Raw genomic sequence first — 12712 nt, 5'->3', positions numbered from 1 at the left:
TGCGTCTTGTAAACTCGTCACATTTCAATACATAAACTAGATAACTCTTTTTTTGAAATTCTGTAAATTAGAGTATAAAATAAAGCCGATATCTAAATATATAAAACTCAAAGGTGACTGACTGACTGACATAGTGATCTATCAACGCACAGCTGAAACCACTGGACGGATCGGGCTGAAATTTGGCATGCAGGTAGATGCTATGACGTAGGCATCCGCTAAGAAAGGATTTTGATCAATTCTACCCCCAAGGGGATAAAATAGGGGATGAAAATGTGTATGAAACTTTGTCAATTTTAAACCGATCGGACTGAGACTTTGCATGCATAAAGCTACTATGGCGTATATATATATATATATTGATCCTGGCCGATTTCGGCCACAGCGACTTGGATCTGCGCTTAATTTTGAGAGCTTCGCTGGTGTGCTCTCCAGTGACTGACAAAGCCAATTTTTGCAGTGAATGTCCGTCCACATTCACTGCAAGTCAGCACTCCTCCGATATAGGTGTATTGTATGGCCGCGGGTGGTCGGGCCTTCAGCTCATCTCGCCTAGCGTCGAGCTGTTCTCTCCGCCGGCTCTCAAACTCGCACACCTTGTCCTTAATAGTCCGCCTCCATTTGGTCCTATCTGCCGCCATAGCCTCCCAGTGTGACGGATCTAAGTCACATCTCTTCATGTGGCGTTTCAGCACATCTTTGTACCGCAGACGTTGACCACCCTGCTTACGCTTGCCAGTCTCCAGCTCTGAGTAGAAGACGCGCTTTGCTACTCTGGCATCTGACATCCGGGAGACATGACCAGCCCAGCGCAGCTGTCGACGCATTAGATAGGCCTCAATACCGCTGACATTAGCGCGTCTAAGTACTTCCGTGTTACGAACACGGTCCGACCACTGGATGCACATAATGTCACGTAGGCATTTTAGATGGAATCTATCTAATGTCCGAATATGGTCGCGGTATAGACACCAAGTCTCAGAGGCATATAGGAGATTTGGCAGAACTATTGCCATGTACAGAGCTACTTTTGTAGAGAGCTTTATGTCATGTGAGCGGAACACCTTGGCACGAAGTCTACCAAAAGCTGCAGCAGCTGCTCCTATTCGGCTGTTGACTTCGTTATCAAGGAGACACCTGGATGTTATGGTGCTGCCAAGATATTTGAATTGGTTTACTTGCTTAAGCGAGACATCTCCGAGTCTAATGTCGACTGGGGCACTGTTCACAGTATCAAGTGCCATGACTTCGGTTTTCTTGACATTTATCTTCAGGCCAAATCTGCTGCATGCCTGCAGTAGTCTCGACATAAGCCTCTGCAGCCCATCTGGGGATTCCGCCACAAAACATAAGTCATCTGCATACATCATCTCAGTGATAGTCGCGTGAGACACTCTTGTGCGAGCCTTGAGTCTATTTAGGTTGAAGACACCACCGCCATCGGTACGAAAACAAATACGGATACCTTCGGACAGAGTCTGCAAGGCTTCCCGAACGACAACTGCAAAGTACAGGGCAAAGAGAGTTGGAGCGAGCACGCAGCCCTGTTTCACACCGCAGCTCACTTTAAAGAACTCCGAGTCCTCGCCCTGCACACTGACACAACAGCGCATGTCATCATGCAGAAGTCGTATCATTCTTATAAACTTGTCCGTGCATCCAAGTTTCGCTAGTACCACCCATAAGGCTTTGCGCGGCACCGAGTCGAAAGCTTTCTCCAAGTCAACAAAGCAAAGAAACAATGGTTGACTCTGCTCACGACTCTTCTCTAGAAGTTGACGGATAGAGAAGATGGCCTCACACGTACCTCGATTCGGCCGGAAGCCAAATTGGGTTTCAGGCAGTATGTCTTCAGACAAGGGCATCAAGCGGTTCAGTAAAATTCGTGCAAAGGTTTTGCCTGGAGAGGTCAGGAGAGAGATACCTCTATAGGAGTTGCAGTCAGATTTGTCGCCTTTGTTCTTGTACAAGGAGCACACCCGAGAGACTCGAAACTCATCAGGTACTCGCTCCTCGTTCCACATCTTTGCAAAGAGTTTCCAAATGGTCTCATGCAACTCCGCACCCCCATATTTCAGCAACTCTCCAGGAACATTATCAATGCCGACCGCTTTTTTGTTCTGTTGTTGTTGAACGGCAACGATGACCTCACGCAGGGTCAGTGGATCGTCTAGCTGCTTGACAGTGGGCAGTGATGCCATCGAGCAGATAAACGACATGTCCACAGCTCTATCGACATTGAGCAAGTCGTTGAAATGCTCTGCCCATCTCTTAAGTACGTCCTGCTTGTTGGTCATTAGCTGTGTGCCGTCATGAGATCTTAAGGGTACTCTTGTACGACTGGTTTTACCGACCAGTTTGCGAACCTCATCATAAAACGCACCTAGCTGTTTCGTGTCAGAGAGCCACTGCATACGTTCGGCCTTTTGACGCCACCACTTGTCTTTTATTTCTCGTACATATCTCCGCAACTCGGCTCCACTTTGCTTAACACGCTCCGCTTGTTGATCGTCCCTAAATTGACGTAGTATGGAGCGGTGATTCTGGATAGCTTTTGTTAGTATTTTATCATTTTCATCAAACCAGTCTTCGTGTCTACCAGGTTTGACACCCAGTGTCTGCGAAGCACTAGCGATTAATCCGGTCGAGAGGGTATGCCAGTTAGCTACAGAATCACCATGCTCAACGTCTATTAGCTGGATCGCATCACTAATTGCCTGTATATAGTTGTCGCGTACCTCCAAACTTTGAAATTTTTCCAAATCTAGGCACTTAGGCTTCACTCCATGAGATCTGCGAGGAGGATATAAACGAAGCTTCATCTTGGTGACAACAAGACGGTGGTCCGTGGAGCACATTGCATTAGCATCACGCATAACACGTGTAATCTGTACTTGGGAAATGTCTCTTTGCCGAACGATTATGAAATCAATCAGGTGCCAATGCTTTGATCTCGGATGCATCCAGGTAGTTTTATATTTAGCCGGGAGTCTGAACATGGTGTTGGTGATGGCCAGTTCGAATTCGGCACAGAGAGATAGCAGGAGTTGTCCATTACTATTCATGTTACCGACACCATGTCTTCCCAAGACCTTTGGCCAAGCTTCAAAGTCACGTCCGACTCGCGAATTGAAGTCACCCATCAGAAGTATCTGTTCCCTTTGGGGAATTTTTGATAGGGTTTGCGTAACTTCTTCGTAAAACTTGGCCTTGGTTTCATCATCCTTGTCGAGCGTTGGTGCATAAACACTGATGATATTAAGGTGATTGCCATTATCGAGGTGTAGGCGCAGCGTGGTGACGCGGTCCGAGATGTGGATAGGATACTCCTCTAATTTAGCTGCTATATGGTTGCTGATCGCGAATCCAACCCCGGATCTTCTAGGCTCTGAGGACGGAGTACCTTTCCAAAAGAAAGTATATCCGCCCAAGCGCTCCAATCTCTCCCCCTCGTCTGCCAAGTGAGTCTCACTAAGAGCAGCGATGTGCACACCGTAGCGTCGGAGTTCTCTCGATACGAGAGCGGTTTTACGAGGAGGACACAGGCTACTTTCGCGATCAAGGAGGGTTCGCACATTCCACGCTGCAAAGGTCATATTATTAATTTTAACGGGTTTCCGTCTGAGATTATTATGTATCTTTCGACCACGAGTTATTGATGCAGAGACAGCCGTGGTTACTCTCTCTTTTTATACAGGGTTAAGCCTTTTAGGACACCTTTCTAGTCCCTCCCGGATTGGGGAAGCAGGGCCTCTAAATAGAGCTGCTTCGTCACCCAGGGAGCTGCCGAATTGCACTGTTAACCCAATGCAGTGCAAAGCGACCATCTACCCTAGGTCGCCTGCGTGTAGACATCAGACAAAGCCAAGTTGGCATCACAACCGGACCTCTCTACCTCTGCCCATCGCCGCAGGGCTAAATCGGAGTCCATTTGGCAGACCAAGTCAATTGCGCAGGAGATATTAAAGTGCACGAAACGTAGCAACGACAGTGTGTGCGCATACACAGGTGCACTCTTATCTCTACCTCCCTGTATCCAATGGAACGGTAAACCGCCACAATTGGAGAAAGGTAGAGACGTCCCTAGGCGTTAGCATGGCCTCTAACGCGAACCATGAGCCATGAGAAGGGCTATGCCTGGCCGGGATCGCCAGTGGATCTTAGCAGGAGGCATCTGCTTGGGATTTGAGATTGAGGGAGAGGAGGGTAGGATACTGCTGCCACGGAACGGAGAGGAGTGTGACAACAGAAGCTCGAGTAGTCGGGGTCGGGGCGGTGACTGCCGCTCCACTGACGGCGCTCGCCGCCGTGCTCGACACTGTGGCGCCCTCCAGCGGACACGCCAGGTACTGTGGAGAGCCTGCTCTCGCACACGTCCGGCACCGGCGGTGACCGCCGCGCTACTGACCGCGCTCGCCGCCGTGCTCGACACTGTGCACGACACTGTGGCGCCCTCCAGCGGACACGCCAGGTACTGTGGAGAGCCTGCTCTCGCACACGTCCGGCACCGGCGGTGACCGCCGCGCTACTGACCGCGCTCGCCGCCGTGCTCGACACTGTGCACGACACTGTGGCGCCCTCCAGCGGACACGCCAGGTACTGTGGAGAGCCTGCTCTCGCACACGTCCGGCACCGGCGGTGACCGCCGCGCTCGCCGCCGTGCTCGACACTGTGCACGACACTGTGGCGCCCTCCAGCGGACACGCCAGGTACTGTGGAGAGCCTGCTCTCGCACACGTCCGGCACCGGCGGTGACCGCCGCGCTACTGACTGCGCTCGCCGCCGTGCTCGACACTGTGCACGACACTGTGGCGCCCTCCAGCGGACACGCCAGGTACTGTGGAGAGCCTGCTCTCGCACACGTCCGGCACCGGCGGTGACCGCCGCGCTACTATACTATACTATGGCGTAGGCAACCCTTAAGAAAGGATTTTAATACATGTACATGTACAAATGACAGCTTTGTCAGACTCAAAGCATATATACCTTGATTTTAGCTGTTTCCTGTGAGAATTACTTACGCACCATACGTAATAATTTTTAGATCCAGATATATCCACAACGTTTGTGACTTTACTTCTTTTGTTTAGATAAATGGTCACATCCACAACACAACCTTGATCAATGAATTTATGCGACTGCTAAGTGCTAATCCTAATTATACTGTCACGTGAAAGAATGCACCTACGGGATAAGTAGTATTTTGACGATTCTACCTCTATATTGCCCACGCAGACGAAGTTGCGGGCAACAGCTAGTTTAAATAGTAAATACTGAAGCAACGTTAACTAATCTGGCATTGTAACGCCATTTCTCAGTAGAGCTCACGGGCACAAGTGTTGGCTCCGAATATATAGGCAGTAAACAGTGCTTTAAATCAGCCAGTCCTCTCTGTGAGCTTAGTCTAGGATATACAGCCCAAATATCTGTAAATAGGGATGCGCACTGCGACTGCATCAGAAAATGGAGCAAGTCTTTATTTAATTATCGGCTTTGCTTATTTATAGGTATCTCAATGTAAACTGTAGACCTAATCATTGAACACATTTCGTAACTGTGATATAGATGACATAGGGTGGTAAATTGGGACTTTTGGTATTAAAAATAAAATGTCTTAACATCCAGGACTTGCAATACACGATTGCTTAAAGTCAATAAATTCGTAATTCTTTTAGTCAGTATTACAGCTGTGTGCTTGCTCATTAGCACTCCTTGTGATTTCAGCCCGTCGCTTGTAAATTCATCTGTAAAGAGAAAGCACTGAACATTTCTAAAATCGTTTGATGCTCATAAAAGATTTCGAGTCCTGAAACAGAAAAAATAAAACTCGTTTCGTGTATTTGTTTATCTACCTGAGTAGATTTCCTTTTGAATGGAATCCAATACGCTTGTACCGGGAGAAACGTTTGCGATTCAAAATAATAATTTAGAACTGCATTTTATGTCCTTTTTTATGATTTTACCTTTGTTAGTATTTGAAATGTACATTTGTAAAACCTTGCATATTTTTAGAATGTATACTCTTTATCCTTTTTTGCACCGTCGCATTCAGTTGTTTTGGCGGATTGTTATTTTTTTGTAGTTTTTGAAAATAAAACAGAGATGGGATATGATTTTCTATGTAATTCTGTTGGTGTAGTTTGGTACATAAATCATCATCCTCCGAGCCTTTTCCCAAACTATGTTGGGGTCGGCTTCCAGTCTAACCGGATTCAGCTGAGTACCAGTGCTTTACAAGAAGCGACTGCCAATCTGACCTCCTCAACCCAGTTACCCGGGCAACCCGATACCCCTTGGTTAGACTGGTGTCAGACTTATACTGGCTTCTGACTACCCGTAACGACTGCCAAGGATGTTCAATGACAGCCGTGACCAACAGTAACGTGCCATCCGAAACACAGTCATTGGTGTCTAAGATATACTTAGAAGTTTGGTACATAAATGTGGCTGATAAATAATTCTTCTGTTGTTATTCACAACTTATGTTCCTACACAAGTTACTGTGAGGGGTTTGATGATCGTAAAAAAATAGTACCTGCTCATAAAGTAACCTTTTATAATTTTCTGCACCAGTGCATTCCTTACCAGGCTCTCATGTTGACAGAGAGGTCTCGCGTTTTTTCACGTGTGGTCTTGTTATTTAAGTGATACATCACTATACGCAGCCCCCAATAGCAGGATTTCAGCACGGCTGCCACTCATGCGGTGATGGACGACGTTCCCGGAATCTGCTGACTCATCTTATGAGAAGTTTTTCTTTAAGGATATGTGGGGACCGGGTGAGGCTGTCAGCCGTCAAGCGTCAGCCAATGGTTTTTAGGTAACACTTGTGCTCAACAACGATTTTATTAGCCCGGTTATTAGACTTTTTTGGTAGTCATGTTGAGAAATTAGGTAACAGCATTCTGGTTCCAAGAGGCCTGAACCAATAACGGTTATTAAAATTGCCGAAGTCAGGTTTACTTTCTCGATTCAACAGATTAGTAACTTTCATAAAAATAATGAGTTGTACACGTTTTCTATCCAAGATTATCCCAGTGTTTTTCGCTAGGCGTGAAGACGTTTGGTTACTCGGCAAACATGAGAGGCGAGACGTTGACGAGCGTGTCGCGAGTTTCATCTGATAATGAAGTGAGCGTATCATTACATACGTACTCGTTGTATGAAGTTTGTCGCCTCGCTAACTGAGTGAAAAGTTCGTTCGTCGGACGCGACGCTTCATTATTGTGCGACTTGTTTTAACCAAACTTTTGTTTTCCTTAACAAAATGTTTGTAACAAATACAAATGCTTTATTAATTTAGAAACAATGTTTTGTACTTGCGGAGTCTGGCCTTGGGAATATATCAGCAGTTACAATTTTTTTGTGGGGTTTCATTACATTTGCAAATAAAATACCTAGAAGTTTTTTGTAGATATTTTCATGACTATTGGATGTTCAAATCAAAACAATATTTCCCCTAGTTGCCTACACGCTATTCAAATACACTACCACGACAAAATACAGGAAAGTAAAACGGAAAAAATACACACGCTTTCTTCTATTTAATCATCCAAAAGAATTAAGATCCTTAAGGAATTAATCAGCGATAAAGGTCCTCTCGTAACTAAATTCATATTCCTCTTAATTATGCATAATGACGGTCGAAGCTAAAATAATGAAGTGAGACTGACCGGCCTAAGAAATTGCACGAATGAAAATACCTCGTCGCTACTCCGGCTGAATTGCGGGAATTCTCGTGAACTTGTAATTTTGCTGAGATTGTTCTGCTAACGGCAGAAGAATGTAATATAATTACAGCCGGTCTCGTTAGAGCTACGAGGGGCTTTTGTAATGCAAGTATACTACGCTTTCTGCTGCCCTAGTACCCCCGTGTTTGGTTTTGTTTTGTTCTCGCATGCACGGCCACGAACAATGTGGCACGTGAACACAATCACGATACAAACAATAATTTAATTATTACATGTATTCAGAACAAGTGTTCTTCTTACTTTAGTTTTATTTATCTTAATTAATTAATTGTATTGTATTGTATTGGCATTTCAAGTGTTCCTAACTAGTGGTACTGGTACAAAGTCGCCGTCTTGTTGGAAGGCGTTTCTATAGTCGTAACTCAATTTAATATTGACAGCTCTTTAATCTTAATCTCATGAATTTAAAACAAAATAAGAAATAAAAAATCTCTTAATCAATATACATATTACTCCTCCCATGTTGTCCTTCCATAAAAACTTCCACATCTGTGTTTATTCGTTAGCGAGTAACCGCCACCGCACTTATGTTGTACTGATACATCTGGGAACAAAATAATGCGTGTGTGAATTCGTGGGCTCCGTCGCAACACTGTGGAATGTTAAACACCGCTCGCCCCCTCATGCTGCCCTAGTACCGATGGGAATTTTATGCAACCCTTTTACAGTGCGTGTGAAACGAGCGTTAAATAGTTGACTGCTAAGTTTTAACTAATTTTCAAGGTTAGAGTGAAATTCTCGATTGTTCGCGTGTGGAAAACTGAAATAACTTTATTTCCTTTAAAAAAAAACAAATCGTATTATTCATATATTTTATGTTTTAGTATTATCCTTTACGTTACAGACCAATTCAAGAAATATATGCACGTGTAAATGACATAGAAACATACTATAAACTATCCTTAAGTAAACATAAAAAAACATTTGAATGCATAATGAGCTGTTTTCATAAAATCGGCTAATGAAACTGGTTATTAAACATTATAACAATGGTTGGGCTAATGTTTTCGCGCTTCCCCACCCGTGCAACTCAACATCCCGGTAACATTAGCGTAAATTAGAGCAAATTAAGCCGGGCGCACATAGTGTTGTGTAAAATTAAAATTACCACCACTGCAGTACCGCTAGAACGCAAACAGAAAAGAATTTCATTAAAAATATTTCGCATACCGTCGCTGCGTCGTTACACTGCAGGCTCTATTAAACAGAAAGCTTTGAAATTGAAAATTTCTGCCTTGATGCGCGCCGTTAGTATGGACGAATAAACGCGCCAAGTGGATTATGCTTTAATACGCTCGCTAGCCAGCTTCTGTTGGCTTATTCTAACTTTTGACTTCACTGAATTGTTTCTAAACTCGGATGGAATTTATTGTCATTTTATTATCCATCGTTGTTCTTTGTGCAAATTAAATAACATAATTTTATTGTTACAGGCGGAAATATGGTCAGTGTTTATTGCAATCCTGCGCAAAAGTGTACGGAACCTCCAAGCCTGTACTGACGTAGGACTCATACACCATGTGCTCCAGAGGCTACCTCGCGCTGAAACAGTCGTCGCTGGTAAGTAATCTTTGCGTTCTCTTCCTTTGTTATGGCGCCCTAGTACAGGTGAGAAGTTTATACCATAGTTCACAACAGGTGCACTTTTATGAAGGGGCCCCCTAACGACTAAAAAAGTTTGAACACCGCCCATTTCACTAAAAGTTTCAACCCTCCCGTGCCTTTTTTATTATGATACACAACCCCTGCAGAATTGTCGGTCCTAATGTGCTGCTTGCCTAGTACAAGTTACGACTGGCGTGCCACCTGTTTTAAACTTAGTAAAAGGGAGACGAAGAAAAGGGTCTCTTATAATAAATACAGAACACCTCTTGATATGTGCTTATTCCCTGGTGTTCTAAGAAATTACAAGAATAATCTAAGAAACTAAATTATCGTTTTTTTACTTGATGTTTTTGTTTTATCACGCTTGATGAAGTAAGGGTTGTTTACTTTTGCATTTTACAGCTGTTTAGGAAAATCCAAGAATATCTACTGTTGTTGTTTTTATGTTGTTGTTACAAGCTCATTATTCTCGAAATGTCATGAACCATCATCGTTTAGTTTGTGAGAACATTTTATCTGAGCATGCTTAATCAATGTGCCACTACATTCAAAGCACAGGTCATACTTTGCTGAGAATACTAGAAAAGGGCCGTTCCACGTACTCCGTGAGCTATTGTGCTCGATGCTCAGGGAGTACCTGTCGCCCTTCATTTCGCTCGCTCTTTATTTCCACGTTACACATGGAAATGGGTCAATGTGGCCCGAGCTTCAAATGAGTGTGTATTGGGCTGATGCACACTTTATTTTGTGTGCACTACCTTTGGGGGATAATAATTGCATATTTTCTAACTTTTTTAACTATTTCGGTATAGACTTTAATTTGTTTTCGCGGGAAGTAAACAATAACACATTTGTTTAAATCAGCGACCATTTTCCAGGTCTTTAAATTAATACTTGAAAATTTTATATCTCTATTTATGAAAAGTCTTAATTTTGCACTTTATTTACCTACTTTCTAAATGTTTTCGATTGATAAACAGTCTACTATGGCTCTATGAGTACATGTTGTCCTAGTGAATGTGAGAAATCTATCCCAACTCTTTTCAAAAAACTACTCGTGTACAAAGCGCTTTTTATCAAACAGTTCATAAATATTCTTTTCATACAGTTGAGATTTTCCTTATCCCTTGTACACTTATGATGTCCTGGTCTTCCTGGGAATCATGAAGTAATGTAAGCGGCTAAAGAAATTTAAAAAAAAAAAAACATTGGAGGCGCCGGGTATCGATCCCGGTACCTCTCGCATGCTAAGCGAGCGTTCTACCATCTGAGCTACGCCCCCTGTGACAAATTTTATAAAAAACACTTTCTTAATGTTTTACAATGTCAACTCTGATATTTGAAGGTCAGCCGGTTTACCGAACGTGACTCGAACACGTTTGTGGTTTTGCAACAATCACCTCATTGCACTATTATCTCTATTAATTATGCCTCCTGCGTTTTTACCCACGTCCTGTGGGAACTGCTATGCGCACTCGGATAAAAAGTAGCCTTTGTCACCCTATACTGAAATAATTATTCAAATTGGCCCAGTGAATACTGAAAAAAAAAAAACTTCATAACATTAGCAAGAGATATATCTACCGTAAACTTAATCCATAGGACACCTAGTCAAAGACATAACAAAATATACTCAATTAGAACCACGTCTACATAAGTCATCCCAGAGCTGGCCTAGTTCACCAGTGCACCTCTGTCGGCCCGGCTGTCACTGCCAGAAGCAGTTTTATTGCCAGTTAGGTCTTCTTTTTTGCTTCATTTCCATCGATAACAGGCTAGGAAAAAAATAAAAATGCCATGCTTGTAGTAAGAAGTCTAATATGAAAATATACTTCCCTATTTATTTTTAGCAAATAAAAAGGACAATATCTACATATGACATTTAGCATTGCAAAACTAGACTGAATTCCCCACATACACGTAAACTGAACTAATATGAAAACAACTATTACAATTAAACTTGCCGCTGCATTCAGTTGTGCAATTGGAACGACATGCAACAATGTTTATTGTTCTGTTGCCTAATATGACTTTGTAAGCTATGGCTCCCTAGTAACTGTGGGAACTCTGATCCATAAATCTTAAACAGAATTATAATATACTTGTGGTCTTCATAAACCATCTGGCATTATTAATTCAATGTTGTGATCATACCAAACAGTTCACACTTTCTTGCTGTATATCCCTTTCTAAGGTATGAATCTCTGGTAACTGTGGGAATAGCTAATACGTTTATCTACATATCTAGTTGTTTTTTATAGCCGCACTCATTGAAGTCAGTAGAAAGCTTGATATCTATATCTTAATAATAATAATCCTCCTCCATTTATAGTGAGCAAATCACGTTTACCACGTGAGAAATAAATCATCCTCATCATCATCATATATGTAACTAGAAACAGTGCCATTACGTACTTATTTACTCCAATTGTAAAATAAAAGTCAACCATTGACTGCCTCCTGTCATAACAGTTCTGAAACGTTTCTCTTTCAATCTTTACCTGGCTCCGTCTAAAGTTTGGGCGCTTATTTTGTCAAGATCCTACTCACTTCTGAGAGCCTGGTAAGGGTGTGAACACATGCCTTAATTAGGGATGATTTCATTAATCGCTCTTGCTTCACAGTTTTTTTTTCTCGTCCAATTTTCTTTATGTTACTTCTATTGTAACGAGGATGAATAAATATTTTCAAATGTATTTAAAAATCCTATCTCTTTATCGTTAAGCTATTGGACACTCTCCGTTCGCCATGGTGCTCTAGTAAACGTGTGAAAAGTTGATACGCATATCCTGCCGCGAAGAAAGGAAGACTTTTTTGTAACCATTTTTTTTTGCATTTTAACGGGGATTTTCGATTAAATCATACTTCCCTCTGACTTCTGTTACCCTGGTTTTCGTGAGAATGGCGTGACGAATCATACAGGATCGTTACGTTCAAGCTCTGCCGTGTGAAGGATAAAGTGTTCGTGGGAATCCTTCTTTGGCTTACTGGTGGCAAAGTATTCCTTTCATACATTGCTTTTCGTTTGAAAAATAGCACAGAAAATCTCTCAGCATGCCATGGTGCTCTAGTAAACGTGTGAATAGTTGATACGCATATCCTGCCAAGAAGAAAAGAAAGATTTTTTGTGACCAATTCTTTTGTGCATTTTTATTGTTAATCTTTTATAAATCACACTTCTCTCTAACTTCTGATATCCTAGTTTTCGTGAAAATGATATGAAAATATGATTACAGAATATGACGTTCATGCGTTTCCGCATGAATGAATGAGCCCTCGTGAGAATCATTCCTTGGGTACTTACTTACTGTTGACAAGGTATATCTCTTCTTTGCAGTATCGAATTGCCTTTCCGC

The 12712-nt window shown here is 42.7% G+C and overlaps 1 protein-coding gene and 1 non-coding gene across 2 annotated transcripts in view; one reads left to right on the top strand and one right to left on the bottom strand.

The window, feature by feature from the left end:
* The window catches only part of Rg (rugose), a 317709-nt gene that overhangs the window by 91590 nt on the left and 213407 nt on the right, over nt 1-12712 (top strand). Inside the window, exon 4 of the mRNA XM_064039352.1 lies at nt 9185-9311. Coding sequence (XP_063895422.1) covers nt 9185-9311 — 127 coding nt within the window. The remainder of the gene's footprint in view (nt 1-9184; nt 9312-12712) is intronic.
* Nucleotides 10566-10638, bottom strand: Trnaa-agc (transfer RNA alanine (anticodon AGC)). The gene has a single exon. It is a non-coding gene; the product is annotated as a tRNA-Ala (tRNA).

The sequence above is a fragment of the Helicoverpa armigera genome, chromosome 19, assembly GCF_030705265.1.
Source record: "Helicoverpa armigera isolate CAAS_96S chromosome 19, ASM3070526v1, whole genome shotgun sequence".
Taxonomy (NCBI): Eukaryota; Metazoa; Arthropoda; class Insecta; order Lepidoptera; family Noctuidae; genus Helicoverpa; species Helicoverpa armigera.
This window is presented reverse-complemented; position numbering and strand designations above follow the sequence as displayed.